The 27,604-nt window shown below is 36.8% G+C and overlaps 6 protein-coding genes across 7 annotated transcripts; 1 reads left to right on the top strand and 5 right to left on the bottom strand.

Annotated features, from left to right (window-relative positions):
- Window positions 1-2: 2 nt before the first annotated feature.
- Window positions 3-2,830, bottom strand: LOC132165606 (Acyl-CoA N-acyltransferases (NAT) superfamily protein). Its single transcript, XM_059576239.2, has 9 exons — window positions 2,444-2,830; window positions 2,133-2,346; window positions 1,935-1,987; window positions 1,353-1,389; window positions 1,181-1,246; window positions 861-965; window positions 619-757; window positions 419-495; window positions 3-328 (listed from the first exon to the last, which is right to left on the bottom strand). The coding sequence occupies exons 1-9, from the start codon at window positions 2,542-2,544 to the stop codon at window positions 263-265; spliced, it is 858 nt and encodes a 285-aa protein (XP_059432222.2). The 5' UTR covers window positions 2,545-2,830; the 3' UTR covers window positions 3-262.
- A 1,969-nt stretch (window positions 2,831-4,799) lies between these two features.
- Window positions 4,800-5,891, bottom strand: LOC132166312 (Putative membrane lipoprotein). The gene has a single exon (XM_059577110.2). It carries the CDS (start codon window positions 5,806-5,808, stop codon window positions 5,182-5,184), a length of 627 nt encoding a protein of 208 aa, XP_059433093.2. The 5' UTR covers window positions 5,809-5,891; the 3' UTR covers window positions 4,800-5,181.
- Window positions 5,892-6,092: 201 nt separating this feature from the next.
- On the bottom strand, window positions 6,093-9,987 carry ORG4 (OBP3-responsive protein 4 (ORG4)). Of its 2 annotated transcripts, none has more exons than XM_059576402.2 (6): window positions 9,817-9,987; window positions 9,447-9,594; window positions 7,588-7,740; window positions 7,188-7,363; window positions 6,823-6,945; window positions 6,093-6,395 (listed from the first exon to the last, which is right to left on the bottom strand). In XM_059576402.2, exons 2-5 carry the CDS (start codon window positions 9,576-9,578, stop codon window positions 6,840-6,842), a joined length of 567 nt encoding a protein of 188 aa, XP_059432385.1. In that variant the 5' UTR covers window positions 9,579-9,594; window positions 9,817-9,987; the 3' UTR covers window positions 6,093-6,395; window positions 6,823-6,839. The 2 variants fall into 2 exon arrangements, with proteins under 2 accessions (XP_059432385.1, XP_059432386.1); XM_059576403.2 differs by having other exon boundaries at window positions 6,093-6,392; window positions 9,817-9,899.
- Window positions 9,988-11,406: 1,419 nt separating this feature from the next.
- Window positions 11,407-12,254, bottom strand: LOC132165230 (uncharacterized). Its single transcript, XM_059575712.2, has one exon. The coding sequence runs from the start codon at window positions 12,232-12,234 to the stop codon at window positions 11,407-11,409; it is 828 nt and encodes a 275-aa protein (XP_059431695.2). The 5' UTR covers window positions 12,235-12,254.
- Window positions 12,255-13,888: 1,634 nt separating this feature from the next.
- On the bottom strand, window positions 13,889-17,486 carry LOC132166461 (uncharacterized). Its single transcript, XM_059577277.2, has 2 exons — window positions 17,037-17,486; window positions 13,889-14,652 (listed from the first exon to the last, which is right to left on the bottom strand). Exons 1-2 carry the CDS (start codon window positions 17,294-17,296, stop codon window positions 14,154-14,156), a joined length of 759 nt encoding a protein of 252 aa, XP_059433260.2. The 5' UTR covers window positions 17,297-17,486; the 3' UTR covers window positions 13,889-14,153.
- Window positions 17,487-19,831: 2,345 nt separating this feature from the next.
- Window positions 19,832-25,951, top strand: LOC132166341 (tubulin-tyrosine ligase). Its single transcript, XM_059577143.2, has 15 exons — window positions 19,832-20,278; window positions 20,364-20,618; window positions 20,710-20,834; window positions 21,302-21,518; window positions 21,830-21,955; window positions 22,061-22,317; window positions 22,432-22,539; window positions 22,873-23,014; window positions 23,113-23,278; window positions 23,674-23,831; window positions 24,095-24,418; window positions 24,579-24,653; window positions 24,858-24,927; window positions 25,056-25,213; window positions 25,695-25,951. The coding sequence occupies exons 1-15, from the start codon at window positions 20,003-20,005 to the stop codon at window positions 25,842-25,844; spliced, it is 2,607 nt and encodes an 868-aa protein (XP_059433126.1). The 5' UTR covers window positions 19,832-20,002; the 3' UTR covers window positions 25,845-25,951.
- The last annotated feature ends 1,653 nt before the right edge of the window (window positions 25,952-27,604 follow it).

The raw sequence follows: 27,604 nt of genomic DNA, 5'->3' as shown, positions 1-27,604 counted from the left end.
CATTAAAAAGTAGACCATATTCTCTTGGAAGCAAGAAATCTTGCAATTAGTTTATAAATACATCACATTATATATAACAATGTTGCCTTTTGCAGGCAATAATGGCTTATCGGTCATTCTTACATTACAGGAGGAATTTGGGAATCACCGCCGCAATTCTGGATTGCCTGTAAACATGAAGTATGCTACACTCTGTGTACAATATATTGGTTGTTTTCATCACACAAAAGAAAAAAAAGAATAATTTGTGTTGAACGAGTTCCTATGTCTTGACACAAAGCAAGTAAGTTTGATCTTCTAACAATTGAGAGCTTGCTTCTTCGACCATCTGATCAAGATTGTAAAAGATGTTTCAGCCCATCATCTGAAAAACAAAAGGCCAGAAGTACAACAATTAAAGTAGCTGCATTGACATTACCTCAAAGCCCATCTTTTGGTAAAGTTCCTGTGCAGGCATGTTGCTTCTATGCACATGCACATATACCTGTTCCACACCTGCCACAGAGTGGACAGATCAGAAGCGAAATTCCTCTTATTTTAATTATCTACTCTGTATCAGACATTTTAAAATTTCTATATTGTCAAGGAAAGATGGCATGTTTCAAATTTTTATCTTACCATCTGATTTGGCCGATTCAATGGCAAAATGCAGCATGTTCCTTGCAATACCCTGGCGGCGTGCAGATTTGGCTACACATAAGTTTGCAACATAGCCATATCTGTTTGAGCTGCAGAAGAGAGGAGCTTTCACCCGTTCCTGTAATACCAATTAATTGCATTTCCAGGTCGGTCAAAGAATTGGCCTAGACAGAGTTAACACATGGAATAAAGTTTCAAATGTAACCAAAACACAATTGTACCCCAGGGAAAGTCTCTCCATGCAACAAATACCGGATGTTCAAATCAAGGGTTCCAACTACACTTTTCAGCACGGTTCGTTTCGCATTCCTCACTTCCTTCTTAACCTGATAATTAATGCCAGAACACCATATGAGGAGCTTTAATCTCATTGCACAACCAATGAATCAATCATCGTTTTCCCGTCATAATAAAGAGAAACCAAGAGAAGCTTATATTATGGTCAGCCAATTAATTAAACTCACCATTACCAACGTGATTCAACCAACATTCAAACTAAATCAAACCAAAGGGTGTGATCTTAGTGGATTTGGTTTCGTACCGTGACAATACATGTGTATTTCTGCCCCGGTGGCCCTCTGCATCGGCTTTTTATGACATTAAACTCCTATACAAATAAGAAGTACTACTTAAGAATTTCATGCATGAAAGATACTCCACATAAGTTATATCAAACAACTTAAAAAATAAGTATGACGATATCAAGGTCCTACCTGATCAGCAAATTTCCTTTTGAAGTTATCAACATATCTGTGTTAATCAAGCATAGCTAGAATTAGTGGTCAGTCTCCAACTCTTCCTCTTTTTATGCATAAATGCAATTATCCCCATCAGAGGCTGCCAACTATTGGGAGGGCCTCATAGTAAGCAACCTAATTAACTGTGACGGACCAAAATGCTGAACTATTCTTAATTGTTAAACTCTTTGTTTCCTCTATCATCAACGTTAGTCGATTTCTCTAAAAATTGACAGGGTAATTGTCTGCATTTAAGCTTAATACGAATGATGCTTAATGGTAATTTTCAAGAACCCAATGGACCCGATTAGGCTCCACTAGATTTTCTATGGTGACTCCACAGTGAAGCTATTAAATTCCTAACTATTATCTTTGATTAAATACTTCAAATTTTGCCATCTCAATACACAACATAGTCAGAAACAATGAATGAAGGAAAAATTAAGGATCTTTTTTTCAGGCAACTTGTTCCAATTTTTTCATAAAACAAACCCAAAAAAGAAAGGGAAAAACAAACACATGCAAAGGACAACATGAGCATATGAAAGCTTTCTATACCGTTCGGTTGTTCGATTTTCCCAGTGAGTCTCTGCTCGTAGCCATGCTGCTGTCTACCACACAACAAAAAATTAAAAAAAAAAAAAAATCATTCGTGAACATAAAACCAAACGACCAAACAAGGAAAATACACCACGAGAATATTTGTGGTTTTAAGTTTTTCTTTTTTTTTTTTCCTTTTGGTGATCAATCACCTACCCAATACTCTTCATCGAGCACGGCCTCTCGCGCCACGAACTGTCCGAATTGAAATCTTTTCTCTTGAACTAATTCCTTATCCGATGGCTGCAGCCGATCGAACCGGAGATCGGACGGCGTCGACGATTCCAATTGAGGAATCGACGGCTTTGGAATCTCCACCAAGAGCTCTTCCTTCTTCCTTGTATAAGAAGAAGATTTCGAATCCATTGCCCTGTGAATAACATTGAAAAACCAAAACTTTATATGCATAAATTCATACATATAATTAAAGAAAAGAGAAACTGTCTGTATGTAAGTATGTAACTCACATTTTCCAAGAGGCCGTGATTCTTTGAAATTTGCGATGATTTGAAAAACCCAGACGGGGAAATGTCAGGAATTCAGCCCTGTGAATCGGAATCGTCGACATCGGAGCTTTGCTTCCTCCAGAATTTTTCCTTCCTCTCCTGCTGTCCGGTTTCTCTTAAATGGGCAAAACTCTTTTCTTTCTACAATCCGAAGACAAAACTCTTCTTTCTCTTGCAGAGAAAGAAGGCTTCCTTGTCTCTGCAGAGAAAGATTTGCCTTTACCTTTCTCGGGCTCGCAATAGAGAGAGGGAGAGAGAAAGAGAGGATAAGAGAAACCTTATAAAGCTATTTATGGAATTATGGACAGAGAGGCAACTGCCTTTAGAAAGTTGAAAAAGAGAAAAAGGTGTTCGACCCTGCAATCAGTAAAGTTGACTATGGGAACAAGATGAACTTGGATTTTTTTTTTTTTTCTTCTTTTTCTTAATGCGATTTTTTGGCTTCAGGAAAAATTACAGTTTTCTCCCTTAAAATTATTTTAACAGTATTTTTCAATTTAAACACCATAGTTTTAATTTTTGCAATTCACTTTCACAAAATTTTAATTTTTTTCAATTCGACCAATATTATCCAAAAATCTCCATATTACCCCTAATTTTTTTTTTTTATATATATATATAAAACAAAAAAACAAAACAAACTTGGAGGTGTAAAAATGGCTAGATAATTTTTTTAATTTTTTTTTTATAAAAAATAAAAAAATTATGGGCAATATAAAAAGTTTTGGATACAATTTGTCAAATTGCAAAAATTTGAAACTTTAAGAGGTAAATTGCAAAAATTAAAACTTTGGTATTCGAATTGAAAAACGTTATCAACTTTAAGGGAGTAAACTGTAATTTTTCCTTCACTTTATTACTTAGAATTTTTAAAAGGAGTTGTATTGTATCTTATTGATATTATTTTGAAAGGATAAAATCTAAATAATTTAATTAATAATAAAAACTAAAATCTAGAAATCTCCACATCATAATTTCTCTAAAAAGGAAAATTTTCCTTTTTTTTTTTAATTTTTAGTTTTAAAAAAAACATTATGATATGACATAATATTTTGAAAAGGTATTTTATATTTTAAATTATTTATTAACATATTTTAAGGAGCAGCCAGAAACTGTCGAAGGCAACATGCTAACCTTAGAACATAGTTTTGTATTAATGTAGAAACCAGCCGCTGTTGTCATGTGTTTTTTTATGTTGTTTTCATAGAACACGCGGATCCTTAGCAGCCAACTCTTTGTGTTATTATCGATTATTGATGGTGGAGGCTTGTTTATGTGATTTCTTATTATTTAATCTTAGTTGAATTATTGAATCTTAAGCTAGTGACGATAGCAAGGTTTGTTTAACAATATTGATTTTACTTCTCATTACATCACCTAAATTTTAAATCCAAAATAATGTGGAGTATTTTAATCTAATCCAATTGCGTGCTCCCTTATTACTCACGAGTCACATCTCTCTCCTCTTTTTATCTATTATTTGGTCTCGTTTATCATGCATGCCACTGCCACTAGCACCACCACCGCCGCCATCGCAGCCACCTTTGCCTGCTCTGAGTGGAGGTGGAGTGGCCATCAGAACCCTTTTTTAATAGAAAAAAATTAGGGACAATCATGATGGTTGCTTGTTTTCAATAACATTGCCCTGCCCCACCTGTTAAGATATGAGGGTCTATTCTATGCACAGGGATACATGAATGTGGTTAGAAATAAAATATTCATAGATCCCCATGCCTCAAGGTGATTGTGGACAAATTACAATTGGATTGCAATTAGTAAATCTTGTTTCTATCACAATTCATGCCATGATGACAACTAGGGGTGGAATCACTTTAGAGCTGACGTACAAAGGCTTTGTTCGGCATTGGCTTGAAATTATTTAGCAGTGGGACTGTAACAAAAATTGATTAATAAGAAAAAAAGATAAGAATATTTGGTATGAAAAAATTTTGTTTTGCAGTAATTTTTTTATTTAAATAGTAGTTAAAAGTAAGAGTGTTGGGAGTTAAATTTTTTTGATAAATAGTAACAACTTACTCTTACCAAATGGAGCCAAAAAATTTAAAAAAAATTATATGAAATTTTTTTAAATTAATTTTTTATTCTTTTGAAAAGTGTTTTGTCTTCAACCCCTTATGATTTTATTTTATTATTTTTTTTTTTCCACATGTTCTCAATTTACATGGAGTAATCTTGTAATTTGGATTTGGGATTATGTTTAATAATTTCGTTCAATTTTCTTCTTCTTTCAATTACATAGAAAAGAAAAAGAAAAATTCTTGATTTATATGGTGTTTCTGGTCAGCATAGAAGAGAGTGAAGGCAAACTGAGAATTGTTAATACTTCACAAAGCAATAGGAACAATAGTACATTGCTACTACTACACATCCCAAAGAAACAGCCCATAGATTTCACAGACAGGATCTCTTGAAATTCTGTCGGAATTCTAGAAAATTCGCACAAAAAATAAGAGAGAATATCCCAGGTTTTGGGTAGCCTGGGTTTTAGGCCAGCTCCCCGGACATCTCACGATCCAAGGTCTCCTCTCTCTCTCGTTTGCTGCTCGAATTTCTTGATCCTAATCCCAGGTTGACACCACTACACACTCGTTGGCCACAACAAAAGTGACCCAAAGAAACAGTAACAAACGACGAAACACGCTCTTGTACCATCTAAACATGATTAAAACAACACAACCTTAGCCTTCAAAATCAGTCTTAACCCACTGCACATACTTTCCCTTCATTTTATCGTCCAACTCTTTGGCCTTGATCTCTGCAATTTTGGCTGCATTGGCCATGGATTCTTCTTGCACTTTCGTAACCCTCCTACTCCTCTTCCTCGCGGTTGCCTCTCTCTCGGCTTCTAGTCCCTCATACTCTCTCACCCAGCAGCTATGCACTGCACAGCTCAATACCAGCACCACCAACTGCAGCAGAAACATTGCCATCAAAATCCCACATTCCAACCTCACCAAAAGCTTTGCCTCTTTCGGGTCCCTTGTCGACTTGAGCGAGGAAATGCTGGATTTCTCTTCTGTAAACAAGGCCAAAATGCTGAGTAGTTGTCCGATTACAGAGGCGAGGAGAAGTGAAATGTGAGTTATGAAACAGAAGTGGGTGAGCTGAGAATAGAAGCCCACAAAAGAAGAGAGCATGGAGATGAAGGAGACCATGAGTAATGCCACACCCATTGATGTTGGAGGCATTCTGAGGAGAATTGTGGGAGCTAGAGAGGCTGTGGAGAGGATGAAGAGAGTGAAATTCAAGCATGAGAGGAGAAGATTTGGGAAAGAACATGAGCTTCTAAGCTTAGAGGAAGCCATTTTTGGGCCGGATGCTCTGATTCTAGAATTGCTTGAGATGGGATTTGCTCAGGAGGCCACGGAGGTTTTGAACGTATAAAGGAAGTGGTATTTGGCCGTTGGAGCCTACAACGGATAGGTTTAGGGAGCCCACCATTTTTATTGAAAGATGTAAATGTTCCCTCCTTGGGTTTCAAAAAAGATTGTGGATTTTGATGGCGTGCTTGGCGTTTTAAAATTTAAAAATCTACAGTTAAAATGATCCAAGCCGTTTGAATTGGAAGGGATTTCAAAGGACAAGAAAATTAATTAGTACATCTCCCAAAGGAATTTTTTTGGATCGTCATTCAAAAGACATACAGGCCACCAGTACAATGAAGTAAGTTAATCAACTGACTTGTTTTACACTGATAAATTTACAACTTGAAGCAACCAACTGTGCATCCCCACCAACAGATAGCTATACAATTCAATACTGGACCCTTGCATTCCATTCAAACAGCAAACCAAGTGAAGATCAATGAATCTCCTCTTTCAGGAAGCCTAAAGTACTCCTCTTTCAGGAAGCCTAAAGTATTGGCATCTTTTTCAGTTTCCTGCTGATCCTGCTGCATGTGAAGTCCATGTAGGAAAATGATTATGTACAAGAAAAAATACTAACATCATAGTGGAAACTTTCAAATGAAACCAATCCCAAGAGCATCTCATTTTCAACAATCTGGAACACATCAAGGAAAAATATATATCAAGAAATTTTAATCACAAAAAGAGGTAACTTTTAAGTGCGAAATCACATGGTACAGGAAAACATCATGTAAACATACTCATCTACTAGAAGAAAAACAACAGTACATCCATTTTAGATAACATGATTTTTTTTTTTTTCTTTTTCCTGGCCGAAAGAATGGATAGAATGGGATAAATTTAACAAAAAGAGTCATGTTCTGGTTTCCAAATACACACATGTCTGAGACATATAGGTAATATGTCAAGCTAACATTTTAATATTAGTGGCCAAGTCAACAGTAAGAGTACCTGGTTTTCTGACTTGATCAGCATGCTGTATCACTGTGGGTTAGTATGGCCTCAACTCTATCAAGTGATGCTTGCAACTTTCCAGAATTCATGTTGAACAACGGTTCACCAGTTCCCAGCGCCCTATTATTGAGGTTTTATAATCGACCATAAGTGCAAAGATATAAATAATTGAATAAAGAAATGAGTAACAATATTGCAAGTAATTCTAAGAAACTATTACATCAATACGAACTGCTTTGCATGATATAGCTTTTCACTGAAACATTAAAGTGTTTCTAATGAATTTCTCAAATATTGTAAATTCCATATCGAGGTTCTCATATTTTCTTCAACAGTAAATGTAGAGAATACTGAAAAATTACCCAGTAATTTCTGGAAGAACATAATCTGCCCTCCACCCAAAACGCAAATCCATGCCAGGAAACAAGCCAATTGATGATTTATTCCGAATCCGAGATATGCCATCTCCACCCAAACATGTAGTAAGCTTCCATTTCCAACCAGTTGAATTCAACTGAAAACTGTGGCCTACACCAACCTGTATGTTTCCAACTTGTAAGTGCTCAAAAACAACTAAAGTTATCTACGGTGTTGTGAGCAAGCGCGCACAAAAGATGACATAAATGCAAAATACCATTTAGTGCTATCAAAAGCTATCCTGAGCCCTGTGTAGATATGACGCTAAAAGGGATCAATTTAGTGGTCCCAGCAAAGGAGGGACTTGGGAGGTGTGCACAATAACAGGCAGTAAAAGTGTCAAACCTGGAGATTAAGAAATTTCGTTATAGGGATCTTTTTTGAAAGAAGGCGCACATCCTGATGAGTAGGCTCATAGATGAACTTCCATCTTCGGTCGGGTGCTAAGGGCTTTAGTACAAGCTTTGCTTGATATTCATTGATGGGAGCATTATAGAACTGAACCAAAACAACAGTGAAGTCAAGATATACAACTCTAAAAGGCATGTATTCAATGTCAAATGGAGAGCCAGAAGATTATGATACAAATACCATGACATGTAATCAATTATGTGCAATGCTCGAAAGAATGGACTAGTAAAGGAGTAAAATCCATCCAAACCAAAGCCTGAGATGAATCATGAACGGCACACATCTAAAATATTCAAGCATTCAGTTACAATATCTTCTGTAGAATGGCATGAATGAAACATGTAATATAATGTCTCCAGCATGGTACTAGACTACACTCACACACACACACACACGTGTGTGTGAATGTATATATGGATATATGAAATTAGTGAATTAGATTAGCAAGGTACAACCACAAAGATCTAATGAATGCAGAATCAGTCTCAATCTTCCTTTGTCATGCACAGGGAATTGTTATATCTCCAAAGTAGCTATGTCCAACCAATACACTGTCAAGTCATATCCAACACGGTCACTTCACACAATATGAAGTCCCATGTACCATAACTGGTCTAAGCTTACACAACTAAGCCAATTAAGTAAGGGAACTGATATTCACATTTAAATATGGAAGTAAATTGTGGCAATGGCATGGTACAATCAGAAATTAATATCTCAAAAAATAATCACAAACTAAATGACAAAAACCCAATACAAAAATTAAAACAACCAAATTATTACTATACCATTAGAAACTAGAGAAGATGTGTTATTATATCTAAGAGAAGCCCCATAAACAAAGAACATTACTAACAGGGGTGGATCCGAAGTAAACCCTGGATACACAACCCCACCTGCCACAATTGTGTATTAGGTAATAACACATCTATCAGGTAGCCAAAGAACATTACTATCCAGAGTAAACCTCAGATACATGATTCCATCAGCCACAACCATGTATCAAGTAATCCAGGAAAACTGTTAGTGTCGAATCGAATCTAGGATGTCTGAGTCTACGGCTCATCCCAAGCCTACCATGCCTTGGTGAGGTTCCACGTTATAAAAATAATAATAATAATAATAATAATAATAATAATAATAATAATAAAATAAAATAAAATAAAATAAAAAAATTCTCCAATCCTTGAGATGTCAAAACTATTCATCAGTCCTTCGAAACACAGACTCTTCAAAACATGCAAAATACCCATATCAGACACTGTTTTTATGGTTGTAGTATACATTGGAGACACCAAAAGTAGATAACACATCAAATAACCAGACCAAAAGATGTAAAGCACACAACACATCATAACCAAGCTACATTCCCATAATAGATAAATGTTCAAATTAGGACTATCATAAACAAAGGAGTTTCACAATCCTGGTCCCCAATTTGCGTAAAAGCACAAGATTGTGCATATGTCATCTTTCCAATATAGTGTTGCTCTATTTTCAAGCAAAGTTACTACTCACAGTTGTTTACCACACTAAACCTAATAAAATCCAAACACACTTAAAGAAAACACCTTTTTTTTTTTTTTTTTTTTTTTTTCCAGTAATGTAAAGCTGGGATTACCTAAAGGGTGCAGTAAACAACCTGATCCATGACTATTATGCAGTAACCTACTAATTAAATAGTTCACAATAAATTTACCTTCAAATATCGGCTGGCAAACATAGAAGTAATTTACAAAAGCATTTGTATTGGAAAAATATCAATTTAATATTCTCAAGGCATAGAAGGATACCTCCAAGTTGAGACCAACACGAATACCTTGTAACTCTTTCCTGAACTTCAAAAACAACTCTGATGGAAGCAAATTTACGTTGTATAGTTCTTCCCACGAAGTGGGTCCATCACCATTCGAACCCGAATCCATTTTTAAGGAACTAAAACTGCAAAAATGACCGAAAATTAACAAACCCGTTTTTTCATTTGCTCTACAATTCCACCCACTAAACTCAATCACCATAATTTAGCACCCAAAATCTTATTGGAAAAAACGCTACAGAACTGAGATAGCAAACATCAAACGCATAATAAGTTGCCCACTTTTCCTACTCTTACTCTTCTAGAGGAACTGCTTGAACGCATGCAAAAGAAAAATGAATTTTTACCTTGTTAATTGAATACGTATTTCAAGCGTATGTACGAGTGTACGGACGGGTGTATGGCTGGAGCTGGAGTTGGACTCTGGGACTAAGCCTCTGCCTCTGAACTGGTACGGGAGGGAAGGGAAGGCGCACAAGCAGTTTGTTGCGTTTGAGAACTTTCGGAGGGGTGTAGGATTTTACTGTATGCCCTCCCTTGGTTCAATGTGAATGCTGGGGGGTGGGGGGTCGCTAATTGGGCTGCTTTGTGGCCCTGTTTGACAAATTCAGGTGTGGCCCAAAAAAGCCCACCTAACAGCACTAGCACTAGCACTTTCCTTTTAATCTTTCCTAAGTTTATGGCACCAACTTACTTTTTGCTTTCTTATGAAAATATATTTCATAGTAATTTTCCTTACCTTTTCTTATACAATTAAAATATTATTTCTTTACAAAATGCAAGTTCCCTACATACCTCATTTTTTTTTACAAAATTTCAACATAATACCCAATTAAAGACAAAAGGATGAAAGATGAGAGAGAAAAGAGAAATGTTTATATTAAAATAATATATAGGTAATTATTTTTGGTTCCCTACACATTTGAAGACACTGTAGCAACCCTTAAGGGTTTGTTAAATGTAAGGAATCTAATGTGAGTAGATTTTTGTGTTTTTTTTTTTTAATAAAAAAAAAAAAAAATTCCTAAACATAAGGAAATGACATATATGGCATTTGCTGCTAATGCTCTAATATCGGTCTTAGGCCCTCGAGTGAGAGAGAATTCCAACGAAATCCAACTGCCCGAATATTTAGGCCCCACACCTTGACCTACCCAGACAAGTTCTTATCAATACCGTCTCTCATCAAGGTTTTGGACAAGTCATAATTCAGTTAACAATATTTTAACATTTTCTCTTATATAGGTGAGGCTCAAACTACTCCTTAATAGTGACTAGTGAGACATAACACATTAAATATTTAATTGAAATAAAAAATGAATAACAAATACAATATTTAAACTCAAAACAGTTGCTCTAATACAATGTTAAATCATTAGTTATTTCAAAAATTTAAGTCAATAAGAAATGATCGCTTTAATCATTTAATTAATGAGTAATACTAAATGTCTTTTCCATATCTCTTTTGCATCCCTTCAAAATTAATGTAACTTTAAAATTATCATTAAATTTCTGGCAAATCAGTAATTAAATTTTAAAATCCACATTAATTTTAGAGGACATATAGCATCACTCTTAATTAATATTCTTACTCTGTGAACTAAGCAGGGTGTTCAAAATTGTCTTTAACATTATTGCCATCATTAATAGCTTCACTTATTTCTCTGGCTCTTTAAGTTAACATCATAAAGGCAGTATCTTTTTACTGCTAAACCAAACATAAAATTGTTCTTGGGCACTCACAATTGCTGTGTTGATGACATGTGTAGGCACGTCTGCAAGACTGCAATAGATTTCCTTTTGCATTCATTCGTTTGCTTTGATGGTAACACGACAACATTCCAACAAAACATGTTCTTTCGAGGAAGAACTTCATTCAACAATGCTAGCTATTCCATAACATAACAACTGAACCCTCCCATGTAAAGAGAACTTAATCATGGCCTAAGTGAGGTGGAAGGAAAATGTGATGGCGGTGGCAGCAGCAACGAGGATCTCGCACGTTTTGGCACAAACTTTCGAGCCCATACATGCTTCCCATTAATGGAAAACTTTACCTTCCCCATGCCTCTGAGTATCATCTCCATGGTAGTAGCCTTGTGAAAAATGATGCGAGCAAATAGTGCTTGCTGATGGGGTTGCACTTCTTGCATGTGCAAAGACTCTACACAATCCCCATATGACCGACCAAAGAAATCTCTGACTTCCCATTCTTGGACAGGGTAGCCCTTGGAGAATGTAACAAACATGGTCCTATCATCTGCTGGCACATCAGCTCCAGGGGTTCGAGGCTGCACCATATCACCTGCACCATGTCTTCCTGCATTTCTCTCAATAGCTTGCTGCATTAAGTCCAACAGTGCTCTAATACATACATCATTCATAATTTTGGTGAGGCCTGCAATACCATTTAGCCGATTTTCGAGGAAAAATTGGAGAGAGATCTCTTTCTCCATCAAGGTTTGTGTGAGAGGAATATCATTGCTTTCGGATGAGGAAGATATTAGATTGTTGTGAATGCAGTTGAGGCATATTATAGCCTCGTCTGCAAGTTCATTAACCAAAATTTGAGGCAGGGATAACATCTTCTTCACAACACTGTCATAGCCCAGCCGCTCCAACCAGAGCCATAGGGCCATAACTTGCATAGACTCCACTGGATCTCGCCAAAGGTTGACTACAAGGATGGTGTAGAGCTGTCGGTCAATTGAATGGAAGATGTTGAACTCCTCTTGAGAGACAAAAGAAGATGGAGAAGCCATCATTTTTCAAACTCCAGCAGTAGGCAGCAAGATCCTGTTAAAACAAATGTAATTAATTGTCAATATCATTGTTGTCATCACCACCATCAAAATTTTACTCTAATAAGTCAGAAGAAAATTATAGGAACAATACTAAAAGACTAAAAGAGAGTTTCACTGCATGGCAAACATGCTAGAGAAGCCAATTTGGCCAGGCTTAGCACGTTCTAAAGAAACTTTATATCCAAATATGTGGCTGCAAGAAATTAGTTGCAGAGTATCCATGGAGCACAAGAAAAATAAAGACTCATGCTAACATTTCAACAAATCTTTGGAGCCATATATCAGAAATAATACTTCCTAAGGAGACTAGTCCATCCATAAACCAGTCTTTTCATGCCATGCAATCCATTTAGGAAGCTTAGAGAAACCTGAGGGTAATTTTTTTCAAGCAGGATTGGCTTCAAGAGACTCTCAAAGTCACATGGATAAGACTTCTCAGTCAAAGAGAATTTATAGGCATTGTCAGTCCAGATGTGCAAACTAAAACTGAGTTAATGTCATAATGTTGCTCTTATTATCGGTATAATAATGACTCTGTTGGCTTCCACATCATGTTAAGTAAGAACTAGTTTATGACAAAGCATCATTAATGTTGTGAAGCTTTGTATAGAAATTGCAGTTAGGCTGATTAATACTCCTTGCTTGTTTGGAAATTAAATTTTTGGCAATTAGATGGTTCAACAAGCAGCTAAATATGTTCACGGTTAATTTTTCAGTTTCAACTTCTAATTCCCTCCTTCATAACTAAGCAGTAGAGAACAGAATTCAGCAATTTGCATACAGAATCAGTGGCAATTTACATACTATATTGGATTGCAAATTTTTTTCCATTGAAGAGAAGGCATATACCGGCTTGTCCATTTAAAAGAAGACATGTCATCAGCTAATTTGTTAACTACATCAGTTTGATATTTGGAATGGGGAAAAGTACATAACAAGAGTCTCAATAATTATTTTCTGCTTTTAGTTTTCTCTAACATCGTTACCATAACAAAACCTTTGAACGATTGATGAGGTTATGCGACATAATCTAATTTTAATCTGAAAAAGGTGTGCACCGTTTGAATCCGACAATTGCATCAAATGTAAAAGCACATCGGTTAATTGATTGCCAGCAATTAAGCCTAAAAGTTATTACTTGATCAGCTACATCTGTTTGCAGCCTAGGAAAAGATACAATTCATAATCACTTTAGCCTGGAAACCCCACAATTTTTGTTATGCTATCACTCTCAATTAAGACCAAATCCGCATAAACCGATTATTGACTAATATATAAATGGCGGTTGATCGATCTACAAATCAGAAACTCATCAAGAAATCAATGTGTTGTTTGAATGCTGCATGGTCAGGAGTACATTAGGTCTTTCATAATTTGTTTATAACCATTGCATCTTTGATGTTTCTTAGATGACTATCTATTTCAGTTGCACTCTCAAAATAAGGCATTTTAGGATTTCTCAATGCATGCCAGCTGAACAAGAAAGAAAAGAAAAGAAAACAAGAGGGATGCACTTCCCAGCAACTGGCTACATCTGCTATTTTACATTTACTTCGACTCTTAACGAGATAGTTCCGTTTATAGATTGATGACGAGCACAACAGCTTGGACAACAGAAGCAAAATTTAAAGTTCTTCTATATGATACAATAAAGCATTCTAGTCATTACATAATGGCCAAAGCCGATGCAAAGTGGGAAAAAAAAAAAGAAAAGTACCGTTACAATCATATTCTAGAAATGCCCAGACGTGGTATACCTAGAGCTATCAGTACAATGGGCAATGCCGTAAGATTAAACCAGGAAACTGCCTGCAAAGGACGACACTGCAACCATGCTTCCAACCTCAGACTTGGCGTGTAATGAAACACAAACTAAAATGTCAATGTGATTTGCTGTCCTTGTCTCCACTACAAATTGTCAATCCAGTTATGTTAGGAGTCGCAGCAGCAACACACTGAAGATCAGACAGAGAGAATGATCGCCAAGGAGAATTTCGCCGTGAAGGTGGTGGTGATGAGCTACTGCAAGGCGTTTTTTTACCATGTGGAGGCAGAGGTGGAAGACAGAAAGACGGTGATGTTGAAACTGAGTTGGAGTCCTCACTTTTATTATTGCTTCCAGAGCTAGTTGTGGTCAAATCCATAGGAAATGCGCCTCGAGTGGTGTTTGCCGGTCTCTTTGATATCCCACCACTGCTGTTTTTCAAAGTATAATTGTGATTCTTCTCAAAGAAATTACTATGAGCTAATAAATTCTTGCGTTTCCTGGTGTATGGATTCTCTCCCTTCTCGAGGTCTTTAATAGAGGTAGCAGATGAGGCATCCGCTAGGCTTGTGAAGGACTTTGACTTGCCACTATAAAACTTGGATATGCCTCTCCTGAAATGAAAGAAAACGACACATTGTAAGAAAATTGAGAAGCCAGATGATAACAGTGAAAATGGTGGGTAACATAATATTTATTTCTCAACCAACATATTTGTAAGAAGACAGGTGCCGCATGCTTGTATGTTTATATTTGGTAATCTTGAAGATTCATGTGTTCCAGTTAAAATGATCTCCTTGGGAAAGGCACTGTCAGTGACGCACGAAATTTTCTTCATGCAAACAAAGTCCGTGAAAACATGTAATTGAAAATTGCATATAGAAGTGGGAAACCTGCTAACTGAGAATCAGGCTTCTTAAGCAATAAGCATAATGCTCCTAAACACTTATAACATATAAACTTCTCCTCTTTCTGTTTTAACCTAATTCATACCTTGCTTAAAAGCTCGCAATTACCATATTCAACATTAGAACACAAGTAATGTGGAGCCCAAGTGTGACACTCCAAAAAGTTAGTTCACATTGGGAAAATAAATTGCCTACATAAAGTGGGTAGATTATAAAGGAACTTATGGATGCTAAGTTTCATTTCTTACTATATGAGACTAGGCTTTATAAGTAATTTTAGAGAGCTTCATTTGCAACTTGACTAGTCATTTTGGAGAGACAGCATAAGAGTGACTAACGTTTTTCCTAGGTCGTTACAAATGATATTATAGCAATCTAGTAACGACATGTGGTGTTGAAGCACAGCATGAAGTGGGCCTTGACGAAAACGTCAAAGATTTAAGTGGGAGAGATTGTGACACCCTAGAAAGTTAGTCCCATAGTGGAAAAATGAATTGCCCACATAAAGGGGGTGGATTATAAAAAAGCTCATGGGTAATAAGTTCCACAAACTAGGCTTTATAAATGATTTTAGGAAACTCCAATTGTAACTTGACTAGTACTTTTGGAGTAAGAATACAGACTTGACTAGCGTTTTCCCTGGTTCGTTATAAATAGTATCAAAGAGCAACTTAATAACACCATGTGGCGCTTCAAGCACCGCGTGACATGTGCCTTAACAAGGACAACATATATTTAAGTGGGGGAAATTGTGGCACCCTAAAAGGTTAGTACCGCATAGGACAGATGAATTACCCACATAGTGGATGAATTACAAAGGAGCTAATGGATGCTAAATCTCATATTCGTTCCTTAATAGATGAGATTGGCTTTATAAGTGATTCTACGAAACTCCAATAGCAATTTAGATAGCGTTTTTCCTAGGTCATTATAAAAAAATGTTGAACAACTCATTCTCTTCTATATTGAGTGGAAATATTCAGCGACATGCAGATTGTAATTATCAATACTTACTTGAATAATTGGCAATTAGATAGTCACAATAGCACAAACCTGGAGTTTACATAATGACTCTTATAGGTAATAACTAATATACCATACTGACTTAAAATTGATTTAGTATGCTCCTATCACTTGGTTTAATATGCTCCCAGGATCATAACTCCTAAACATTAATAATCAACTCTTGCCATGTCCTTCATCTATTGTTTTCACAATTCACTTAGCCACTGCACCATTCCCCGCTTTATGCTCCACTTGGTTTTAGGAAAACTAGCTTTCCACCTATTTTACTCCCAAAAATGGGATGAGCTAGTTGAGACAACAGAAAATGAAACCGAACCCACAAATTAATGTTTTAAGACGCATCCCATACCCACAAATTAATGTTTTAAGACACCAAAACTAACAGCTCCCCCGAACAAGTTTTGCAATAATCTCTGGTTGGTTACTGAAAAAGGGAGAAGTAGACAAATCACATGGTGTCCATCTTTCGTTTTTGGGGATTATAAAGACAAGATAAGAAAACAACGGGTAGACAAGAAAAAACAAATACTAACTCCACTTAAATTAAGCCAAAGACATTAAGAGAATTATAGGCCTTATCACTTGCCTCGTGTAATCCAACCAAACAAACCTAATCTATAAGGGCCTGTGTTTATTAACCCAAATACAAAGAGCAAATTAAGTGCATTATGTTCTTCCTTCTATTTTTTTTCGTTTCTTGAGGAAAAATAATGAAATCATAATCAAAATGGACCCATGTCCTTAAAAAGTATAAAGATTAAAAAAAAATTTCGTTTCTTGAGGAGAAATGAAAAAATCAGAATAAAAATGGTAATACCCACGTCCTCGACAATTCTCAAGATTAAAGCTTGATAATAATAATAAGCTAAGTTCCCTAAGCTCTTGATACTCAAAAATACAAACAAACTAATTTCACTTGCAAATTGCAACCAATGAATGATCAAGTAAGGCCCAAAACTAAAACCACACACGCTTATCCAAAAATTCAAAAACTACCAGTTTAAATTGAAATCAAGCCACAACCCACTATAGTAAACGCCAAAGGGTACCCAAAAAACACTCACTTGACCGGCAAAACTTCCTCCAAAGCATCCATGGTATCCAACGGTCCCTTATACGAGCTCTGAACCTCAGTCTCCCCTCCCGACTCATCACCACCGTCCGATGACCCGCCCGACGAGTCACTGTTCCTCCCAACCGACGATGAGCTACAAGAGTCCAAGTCACCCCCTCTCTCCGTCGGGAACCTCGGCGAGTTGTAGATCCGACCACAGGGCATGCCACCGCCGTGGATGAATTTGGACCGTTCGATCGTGATCGACATCGTTCCGAACCAAATAGAGAGTGTCTGTGTGTGTATCTCTTAGTGTGGAATTGAAGTGAGAGAGAGAGCATATAAAGTAGTGGGCTGGTATTAATAGGAAAAAAGCGGCACATGGGTTGGCGATATTTTCGCCATGGTTGATATCAGAGATGGGGGCGGGGGTGGAGAGAGAGGTTTTTATGTATTAAATATCTGAAAAGAGATAACGAAAAGAAAAAGAGAATAAATGAAAGCCTTATCCTGAACGAAGCAAACTCTTTTTTTTTTTTTTTTTTGTAAGAAAACGAAGCAGACTTAAAATATGTTGGAAATGGGATGAGAGCAAAGATCCTTTTCTTTTTTATAATCATCATTATCTGTTTTATCCAATTAGCAAAATAATATATATATATATATCAGGAGGAGGTTTGACTTGACCAATTTCTGCTATCGAATGCAACTCATCTTCTATTGGTTCATTGCAATTTGTTAAAGACTAATCCTACTTAGCTGCTATAAAATTTTCATATAATTGAGATAGTTTAACAATAAAAATCAGCTATCGAAACTAAACAACATTACTCCTTGTTTGATAATTTTTTTCTCTTTTTAAAAGAAAAATATTAACAAACAACCACTAGCGTAAAATAATCAAAATTATTATGTCCCACCAAGTAGTAACATCTAATTTAAGATAGCATAATTTGGAGATGCATCGTAGCTCTATTTAATTCTTTTTTTCTTTTTCATATTGTAAACAATTCTCCTTCTCTCATTCTCTTCCCTTTTTTTTTTTTTTTTTTTTTTTCTGTTTGACCCGATCTTGATCTTTTTTTTTTAGGCTACCACGAGTATGAGCAGAACGGTTTTTTTTTTTTTTTTTTTTCCTCTCTCGCTTTTGCAACTCTCTCACCCGCCATCTCCATAGTCACTATCTCTTCACAATTCTCCTCAAACCTCTTCCCAAATTAATAACGACAACAAAAAGAAAAATCTTATTTAGAATAAAATTAATGAAGAATACCAAAATTGTAAAAAAAAATGGTATTTTTGATGTCACAACAAAGCATAATTATGAATGTCTCTATCTCAACATGAGTCGTTATCAAACATAGTTTTAATTGTTATTTTCATCAAAAGTTTCAAAAAGACATTTTTAGGTGGCAGTTTCTCTCTTTTGGCTTCTGCCCAATAATACTTTCTTCTGAGCCAAGGTAAGTCACAACTCACAACACAAAAGATGTTGGTAACTCTGTTGATTTTACCTTAATCCACTCATTAGGGTGTCTAATCCCATCCAGTTTTGCGTTCAGGTGCGCAGCAGTGTTCTTTTATGGTAGGCCTCGTCAGGGTCTTCAGAGATAGCGACACGTGATCAGTTACTGACGTGTTCGTATCTAACAGAAACACGTGGAGAGCACAAAGTGGGAGTTGGTTGCAGGGGAGCATATGTGTCTATGACACCGAGACCACCTTCCAAAGCTGCTTATTGTAAAGCAGTTTGCGCGTGGGCCCCCCTTGTCACAATTCGGATATGGTTTAGCTCCCATGATCTTTGTCCACTCTCCTCAACACGTCGATATTTGTGTCCGAAAAATATTAGGTGTTCTTCTAATGTATTTTTGGTATTCTTTCAATTGTGACGTGACTATTAAAATTATCGTTGAATTTAAAATTATTATTACTGACTTTAATCTATTGATGATTTTAAAAGTCACATCATAGTTGGAAAGACATAAAAAAAAAACACTAGAAAAATACCTAACGTTTCTCTTGTGTCCGTCCCTGATTTTTTATTTATTTATTTTTCATTCTTTTTGTTTTGGATCGGATGAGATTGCATGGACCATTTTAGCTAAGCCAAACAAAGAACAAGACAAATTGGAAAGTCCTTTTGACAATAAAAACAATTTAGGTGCCATGGATAAGAGTTTTGAACAGTATTTAAAAAAAATAAAAAATAAAAAATCATTTTAATGTATTATAAAAAAATAAAAAAATAAAATAAAATTCAAAGTCTTAATTGTATTCTCAACAAAAATAAATACTAATCATATTTATTATTATTATACTATTCTCGTTCACTAAGGGGTGAAGAGGTAGACGCGAGATCACCTCAATTTGGCAATTTGGTTAGAGTGACAACGTACTCATCTTTGATAGACTATTCACTATTGGGCTAGTCGCTTACCTCACAAACGTGGCGGTGCAATTCTTCTCTCATTCGTCGAAGAATGTGTCAGCTTCTATACCCCTACAAATTAATTGCTTATACACTCTATATATTCTTATGAGAATGTGTGAAAATGGACTATGATAATTGTGATAATAACTTTGGTTAAAAAAGATGCCAACAAGATGATCATGATAACCGATGGTTACAAACTTACAATCATAATTGCACGCGGTAATATGACGATGATGATCATGTTACTCATGTAACCTTATCATAGAGGTGAAAAAAGAAAGAAAGCATATTTCTTCGTAAACGGCATTGTCGTATACAACAGCGCCCGCGCTCTACTCGATTCATAGTATACCGTTTTACCGGTCTATCTCACAACAAAGAGAAAGAAAGAAAGCCCTGGAAGGCTAGAAGCTTCCCCAAAACAAAACGCCGCCGTCCAAAGCCTTACAAAGTGTTCGAGCGGCACAGCGAAGACGAGCACACTGATAAACCTTTACCTCGTAGACTCGTAGTGACTGCGTTTCAGCAGCGAAGCGAAAATGCCCGGCGGCAAGAGATTGGAAATCTACGAGGACTTCGTGAAAGTTCACGGGCTGCTATTGGCGGCGTCGGGGCTTCCTCAGTCGCTGCACTTCCAGCTCTTCCAGAAGCTCTCGTCGGAGACCTTCGACGGCGGGGCCCACTTCCGAATCGAAACCTGCGAAGACGGCCGCCAGAGACGGCTCGTCCTCACCTCGGACTCTATGACCAAGCACTCCCACGTGTTCCTCATCGACCACGCCTGGACATTCCGCCTCTCCGACGCCTACAAACAGGTCCTACTTTTCAACATATTCTCATCATTGCCATTCTCCTCTATCGTATTTTATTTTTAATTTTGTTTTGTTTTGTTTTTAACAGTTGCGGGAAGTTCCAGGATTGGCTGAGAGGATGGCCGCTCTGATGTGTGTAGAGGACACGGAAGAGAGCGAGGAAGCTGTGGACGGAGTTTCGCATCAAAACGGCATCGAACCGGGGGTCTTAGAAACGATTGAAAGCGAAATCAGTAATGCGAAAGAGAAAGGAGAAAACGGCGGCGTTTTGTGGTTGGAGCTTGAGGAGCTTGGCATTGACGATCACACGCTCTTGTCCCTTGATTTATCCAGCAGATTTCCGGTGTGCCAGTTGTGCTTTATTAGCTCTTCTTTTGGCACTTAGAATATATTTCGATATTTATATGTGCTCTGTTTTGGCTATGCGTAACTAGGATTTACTTGCTCTGAGTCTGTTTGGGAACAAGCTTGAGAATGTGGAAATGGTTGCCCGGGAAGTTACTAAATTTGGAAACCTAAGAGCGCTCTGGCTCAACAATAATCCTGTTGTTCAAAATTGGTAATGTTAGCTGATTCTTGGGAAATTGTTATTGTTCTTTTTGGATTTGTAGTGGGGAAATTGTTATTATTCTTACTAGGATAAGGATTCTCATGATATGTTTCATTATGGTTTTGAATAGTGATTTTTGGTTTTGGTTAGAAAGAGTGTTTTGACGGGATGTAAATCTGAAAAATGTTTTGTGTTCTGAATTGTTTGCTAATGATATTAAGAAATATGTATTTTTGTTTTTAAAAACAGAAAAGTATTTTCAAAGCCATTACAAAAGGAGGCCAATTTTCTTAAGATGGTAATCATTTTAAATTAAATGACTCAGATTTTGCTATCTCACTGTTTACTAGTTCTGGAGAGATCCCTTAATTTTTTTCTTAAATCAATTTAGGTCAGTGAATTGTATGTTGAAGTGATAAAGTAGTTAGATTTTAATAACATTGACGCGGAGTTATCTTCTGTCTCTCTATCTCTAGTGGGGATCAACTGGCGGATATAGTTCTTCGAGGGTTGCCGAAACTTGAAATCTACAACTCACGTTTCACTGCCAATTTTGGTGAGTGGGCATTGGGCTTCTGTGGAGGGGTGTATGATAAGGATAATGCAGGCAATGTCCTTGGTGGTGACTATCCATTGGAGAGTGTGACCTCTATTGACATTTCAAATAGATGTATTCACAATTTGATCAATAAGGTTTGAGCATTATCTATTTGTGTTTCGTATTTTCTTCATGTAGATTTTTGGGTGTTTATATGATGTATTTTATTGGCAGAGTTATTTTTTGTTATTCGCTATTAAGTAGATAAGAGCTTCAAAATCTGGTACATTGCAGTGGGGTTGCCTCATACTTACTCTGCTGGCATAGTTTTGATATTTGGTTGCTAATTTAAAGAAAAAAGAACGAAGTTTGATTTTTTGGATTTCAGATGTATAGTTTTAGATGATAAATTCGTCAAAATAGTATTCTCATTGCTGATCTCTTTCTAGTTCCCCTTTTTTTTCAGGCTTTTTCACCTGTTTTGTTGCCATCTCTATCGTACTTGAATCTTCGGGGGAATCCGTTGGAACAGAATTCAGTTGGTGACTTGTTGGAAGTCCTGAAGGGATTTCCATGCTTACAGTCTCTGGAGGTAGTTTTGTTTGATATAGCCACAATGGTCTATGATGTGGAGACACTTTTGTTGAAGAAGGCATTGGAAAATTTGTGGGTCTTTAGAAGTTAAATCATTTTGCAGGTGGATATTCCTGGGCCCCTTGGAGAAAGTGCCGTTGAGATTCTTGAATCTCTTCCGAGGCTTTCTGAACTGAATGGTGTCAATGCATCAAAGATATTAGAAACTGGAAAGCATGTGATTGATTCAATTCTTCAGCCACATCTTCCTGAGTGGACTGCTGAGGAGCCTCTTGCTGATCGTATTATAAATGCTATGTGGCTGTATTTGATGACATATAGACTTGCAGATGAGGAAAAGATTGATGAAACTTCCGTATGGTAGGGATTTAAGGACCTCTGTATGGTATGCATTAAGGATTGATAAAAAATTTGCTTTGTAGTCAATTGATACTTTTCTGAAGCGATCAATGCTTTGTTTGGATTTCTTTGTAGGTATGCGATGGATGAACTAGGTTCAGCATTGAGGCCCAGTGATGAGCCAAATTTCAGGGTGGCTCCTTTTCTCTACATGCCAGAGGGAAATCTGGCATCAGCTGTGAGGTTATCTTTTTTATCTTTCTTCATGTCACTTCGCGGATTTGTTGCAGATATTACTTTTGTCATTCTGTAGACAAATTTCACGTTTTATCTTTGCAAGATTCTCTATGTTTGATTATGTACTGAAATATTTAAAATTACAAGTTACATGTTCTAATTCTTGATTCATCCATTTAATTAATTAAGCACCTTTATGATCCGTGTGCTTTTGGTGTAAATAAATGCATGTGGGACTGTTTTATGTTTTTTGTTTTGATGCTGCTTTGCCTTTGTTGTAAATCCAATGGTACTAGCAAAATTATCGACATTAATAATTCCTGTTTTCCCTATTTTCAGCTTTTCTATACTATGGCCAACCCAGAATGCTGAAAAAGGAGATGAGTGCACTCGTGATTTTCTTTTTGGTATTGGGGAGGACAAACAACGTTCTGCCAGACTTTCAGCTTGGTTCCACACGCCAGAGAATTATTTTATTCAAGTATTATCTCCCATTTCTATTTTAACGTGTGACTCACTGTTATTATCCATTTAATTTGTGTCTTGTTGCTCAGTTTGAAGCTACATCTATCCTTTTAGGAGTACAAGAAATACTGTCAAAACTTGGAATCGAAAAGTTTGATTTCTCCACCCATACAGTCTTCTACAACTAGAAGTATACATCATACTGATGGACCTGCTTTACGTGTTTACACTGATATACCTCATGTTGAAGAGTTTTTGAAACGTCCAGAATTTGTCATCAGTATGTCTTCTGTTTCATTGCTTTCAATTCTCCTTTATATTTGACTTTCATTTAATATATTTATTTTCTTCGATAGTTTTGTTTTAATGTTGTAATATGCCAATAGCTACTTATCAAAAAAAAATGTTGTAATATGCCAATAGCATTTTCTGTAAATTAATTAGATACTTATGCATCTGCAAGATGTTGCTAAGGATATGGTGTATATTGCCAGCTTCATAACTGTCATCTGTGTTTTAGTCTCCCACACTAATAAGCAAAACTTTGGTGTATGCATTTTGTGTGGTGGTCTTGGTTGAATATACTTTATTTCATATTTGTCATTTTTATTGTCCTTTTCAATTATGCTTTTTTCTGCTCTGAAAGTTTTCTTTTGTGATTTGTTTTGCTTACAGCATCTGAACCAAAGGATGCCGATATTATATGGACTGGCACGCAGGTAGATGAGGATATGAAGAAGGCTGCCAGAATAACAGATCAGCAATACATAAACCAATTTCCTTTTGAGGCTTGTCTTGTCATGAAACATCATTTGGCAGAGACTGTTAAGAAGGTTAGGAAAGCAAACTCACTCTGCATGTAAATGCTAGCGTTTAAAAGAGACACTCTTTTAAACAAAGAGGCTTTTTTGAGTTCTTTCCATCATTATTGTCAAATTTAAGAGCATACTTAACTTTTGAAGAATGAGTTTTCACTAAATGGCATGCTTGGATAATCAAAAGTCAGAAGGAAGATCTGGTTCTTTTCTTTCTTTCTTTCTTTCTCTCTGCAAGAAAAATATTAACTTTGAATTTTTTTTCTTCTTCTTTCCAACAGGCACATGGATCTCCTGAATGGTTGCAGCCGACTTATAATCTTGAAACTCAATTATCTCAACTTATTGGTGACTATTATGCACGCAGAAGAGATGGGCTTAACAATCTATGGATCTTAAAACCTTGGAACATGGCACGAACTATTGATACAACTGTCACTGATAATTTAACCGCTATCATTCGTCTCATGGAGACTGGTCCTAAAATATGCCAAAAGTATATTGAGCACCCAGCTTTGTTTAACGGGAAGAAGTTTGATCTTCGTTATATAGTACTGGTTCGGAGTGTGAACCCTTTAGAAATATTCCTTTCCGATGTGTTCTGGGTATGCACTTCTTTCTTTGGTGTAATACTTCATAGATGCCTATATGATATGACCCTTTGTTTTTACTATCTAATGATGAATGAAGAACATTTTTTGTGGCGTATTTCGGACTGCATTTAAGATATCAATATTAAGGTGGTTCTTTCATTTTCATTTTCAGGTTAGATTGGCAAACAACCCATATTCTTTGGAGAAGCACAGTTTTTTCGAATACGAGACTCACTTTACTGTTATGGTATGTTCTTAGCACCATGTTTAGGAACCAGACCCTGTATAAAATTTCTGGTTACCATATGATTATGGACACCCACCATGGGATTTAACCCGAAGTCTGTGTGAAGGGGAACCTAATCAATTTTCAGCATTCATTAGGAAATCAAGTTTCTGCACTTAAATTCATGCTTTAAGTTTGTTCTATGACCACTTTTTTGGCTTCCAGAACTATCGTGGGAGATTCAGTCACAAGCATACGCCAGAGTTTGTGACAGAATTTGAACAGGAACATCAAGGTGAGGTTTGCTTATCAGTTAACAGTTATTATGCTTGCCTTCCCAAGTGAATGGGCTTTTCGAACTTGCAGCAAATCATTGGTTTTCTCATAAAAACTCTGAAGTGAAAATTCCAATTGTTGTTGCAGTTAAATGGTTGGAGATCCATCAGAGAGTGAGAAAAATGATACGATCAGTCTTCGATTCAGCTACTGCAGTACATCCGGAGATGCATAGCCCTAGATCGAGGGCTATTTATGGTGTGGATGTCATGCTCGATAGAAGTTTCCAGCCAAAGTTGTTGGAGGTTTGTACCTTGAAATTTGAATGCCAGCTTCTGTTATGTGAGATGATGTTCACCGATAGGAATATTCTAATCTTCACGCTCATTTATCACATCCAAGTAACGCCAACTGACATGACATGTTTTAATTGTTTTTCCATGTTAGCCATTTAAAAAAGAAAAAAAACATGTCATGTCATGTCATCAGCCAATGTGACATAGATGTGATAAATGGTGTGAAGAAAAGTATTACTCTCTCCTATATTATCTATTCATCAATTGGGTTTGGATTGGGTCTAATTCTAGTTAAAACCAGACACAAGGATAGGAACGTGTCGCATAACAGGATCAAGGAAAACGTGTTTCAATCCCAACTGATCTAATCGTTAACTGAGCCTTGATCCAAGCCAAATCCTCATCTCAGTTGGTGCTTTCTTTCACGTTTTGGGTAGTTTCTATTCAATGCACTTCGCTAAATGATACACCCACGTTGTTTGTTATGTAGGTTACTTACTGTCCTGACTGTACAAGAGCATGCAAGTATGATACAGAATCTATATTTGGAGGGGGAGGAGTTGTTAAAGGTCGTGATTTCTTTAATGATGTGTTTGGTTGTCTCTTTTTGAATGAAACAACTCATGTCAGCCCATTGTAATTTGAACAATAGAGAATAATCTCAATTAGTGCTGGTTTGCCCATGATAGACATCTATGGCAAATTATGCCCATGATCTTCTAATTGACTTCCAGCAAGTTTCCATAATTTTCTGGATTCCTTCTTGCTCTCGGTTATGCCCATGGTTAAATTAGCTAAATTTATTTTCTGGGTGAACGTGTTGGATACAAATTTGATCATTCCATCGACCGTTAAAAAACTAGTAGATTTTTTTTTTTTTTTTTTTTTTTAATCACGTGTATAAAAAAGTCGCATAAAGATGTATAGTGTTCTCTCATATGCATTTTTAGTTTTTTACTATATCAGCATATTTTTCAAAAATTCAAAAAAGAAAAGAAAATGAAGGAGGTGGTGGAGGGGAAAAATTCCCTCCGCAAGTGATGGTAAAGGTTCTTATGCAACCCACCCGCATCCTTGAAGAGGTGGCCCACTAGGTACACCCACCCAGTGGAGATGAGGGAACCCCATGCGACCCATCCTCTTTAAGTGCTGGGGTGAGTTGCGAGGAACTCCCCAACCTTGTGGCCATCTTCATAAGGCGAGAGAACACATTTCCACATAGGCGGTAGCGAGGATGGACTCCCCCAAAAATGATTGTGAGTGTGGGGTCCATTACAACTCACCCTAGCACAGGAGAGGGTGGGTCACAGGGGAAGCACCCCACCTCCTCAGTAGTTATGAAGGTAGAAAAGTCCCTCGCAACCCATCCTTGAACGGGAAAAGAAGGGTTGCAAAGAACTCTCTCACCCTCCCAACCACCTCCACAAGGTGGAGGTTTTCTGTGAAGCACCTCTACAAGGGTAGGGATGAGTCGACAAAGGACCCCACCGCCACCCACAAAAGGTAGTTTAGTTTCCCCATTGCCACCCCATTTTTTTTTTTTTTTTTTCAAAAAATATGCTAATACGTAGGGGTGTAAACGAGCCGAGCTTGAGCGAGCTTCCCTTGTTCAAGCTTGGCTCGTTTAAATTTTACTCGAGCTCAAGGGCAAGCCAAAAAAATCGAGCTCGAGCTAATAATAAGTCGAGCCGAGCTAGCTCGCGAGCTGGCTCTTATATTTAATGTTTTTGTTTTTTTTAAAAAATTTTAACTTCAAGTACTCTTAAACGGTTTAAGAAGTTAGTTTGCATATGAGTATTTGCTTAGCCTGGCTAGTCGAGTATGAAGCCTGAGTCAATACAGCAAGGCATTTGGTTTCAAAGAGAGAGAATATGCATCATTTTATAGATAAGCAAACTTGGAGATTGATGTTTTCTTAACAATGTGGGACAAGTTAACAGGTTGCATTCAGACTGCATTGGGACAACGCCCCCTACAAAAAAAATATTTTTTTAACGTCTCTCTCTCAATCCCCCTCACTAGTCACAACGGATCTTCCACCTGAACTCTCATTTCCCACCCTCTCACTCTCACTCACCAGACATGTAGTGATAGTATTTGGGTCTGTTTGATTCATTAATAGTTTATGCCTTTCGCAATCTCCCTCAATAGTTTCTGCTTGATTCTTCTTCCTTTCGTTTGGATCTGCTCTAATTGAATCGATGTTTTTTTAATGATTGCTCTCTCTCTCTTTCATCACGAATGGTCTATAATTTTTCATTCTCTAACGCTTAAATATAAATGCAATTTTAAGGTTTTAATAATTATGGGATTTATAATTAATTATCTATTACTTAGTTTATATATATATATACACTCGAGCTTATACGAGCTGTTCACGAGCTTAGCCGAGTCGAGCCG

The sequence above is a fragment of the Corylus avellana genome, chromosome 11 (genome assembly GCF_965113065.1).
Source record: "Corylus avellana chromosome 11, dhCorAvel1.hap1.2, whole genome shotgun sequence".
Taxonomy (NCBI): Eukaryota; Viridiplantae; Streptophyta; class Magnoliopsida; order Fagales; family Betulaceae; genus Corylus; species Corylus avellana.
The sequence above is the reverse complement of the archived record's forward strand: the minus strand, read 5'-3'. Positions and strand labels throughout refer to the sequence as shown.

Excerpts from the sequence above, each read along its gene's own strand:
- LOC132165606 (XM_059576239.2), bottom strand. The coding sequence starts at position 2,544 with ATGTCGACGATTCCGATTCACAGGGCTGAATTCCTGACATTTCCCCGT. Across the intron at positions 758-860 it reads ATGGAGAGACTTTCCCTGGG|GAACGGGTGAAAGCTCCTCT; the intron begins GTACAATTGTGT and ends TTGGTATTACAG. Across the intron at positions 329-418 it reads ACCAAAAGATGGGCTTTGAG|ATGGTCGAAGAAGCAAGCTC; the intron begins GTAATGTCAATG and ends AATCTTGATCAG.
- LOC132165230 (XM_059575712.2), bottom strand. The coding sequence starts at position 12,234 with ATGATGGCTTCTCCATCTTCTTTTGTCTCTCAAGAGGAGTTCAACATC.
- LOC132166312 (XM_059577110.2), bottom strand. The coding sequence starts at position 5,808 with ATGGCTTCCTCTAAGCTTAGAAGCTCATGTTCTTTCCCAAATCTTCTC.
- LOC132166341 (XM_059577143.2), top strand. The coding sequence starts at position 20,003 with ATGCCCGGCGGCAAGAGATTGGAAATCTACGAGGACTTCGTGAAAGTT. Across the intron at positions 22,540-22,872 it reads AATCTGGCATCAGCTGTGAG|CTTTTCTATACTATGGCCAA; the intron begins GTTATCTTTTTT and ends CCCTATTTTCAG. Across the intron at positions 24,419-24,578 it reads TCCTTTCCGATGTGTTCTGG|GTTAGATTGGCAAACAACCC; the intron begins GTATGCACTTCT and ends TTTCATTTTCAG.
- LOC132166461 (XM_059577277.2), bottom strand. The coding sequence starts at position 17,296 with ATGTCGATCACGATCGAACGGTCCAAATTCATCCACGGCGGTGGCATG. Across the intron at positions 14,653-17,036 it reads GAGGAAGTTTTGCCGGTCAA|GAGAGGCATATCCAAGTTTT; the intron begins GTGAGTGTTTTT and ends CTTTCATTTCAG.
- ORG4 (XM_059576402.2), bottom strand. The coding sequence starts at position 9,578 with ATGGATTCGGGTTCGAATGGTGATGGACCCACTTCGTGGGAAGAACTA. Across the intron at positions 7,364-7,587 it reads CGAAATTTCTTAATCTCCAG|GTTGGTGTAGGCCACAGTTT; the intron begins GTTTGACACTTT and ends GGAAACATACAG. Across the intron at positions 6,946-7,187 it reads GTTCTTCCAGAAATTACTGG|GGCGCTGGGAACTGGTGAAC; the intron begins GTAATTTTTCAG and ends CCTCAATAATAG.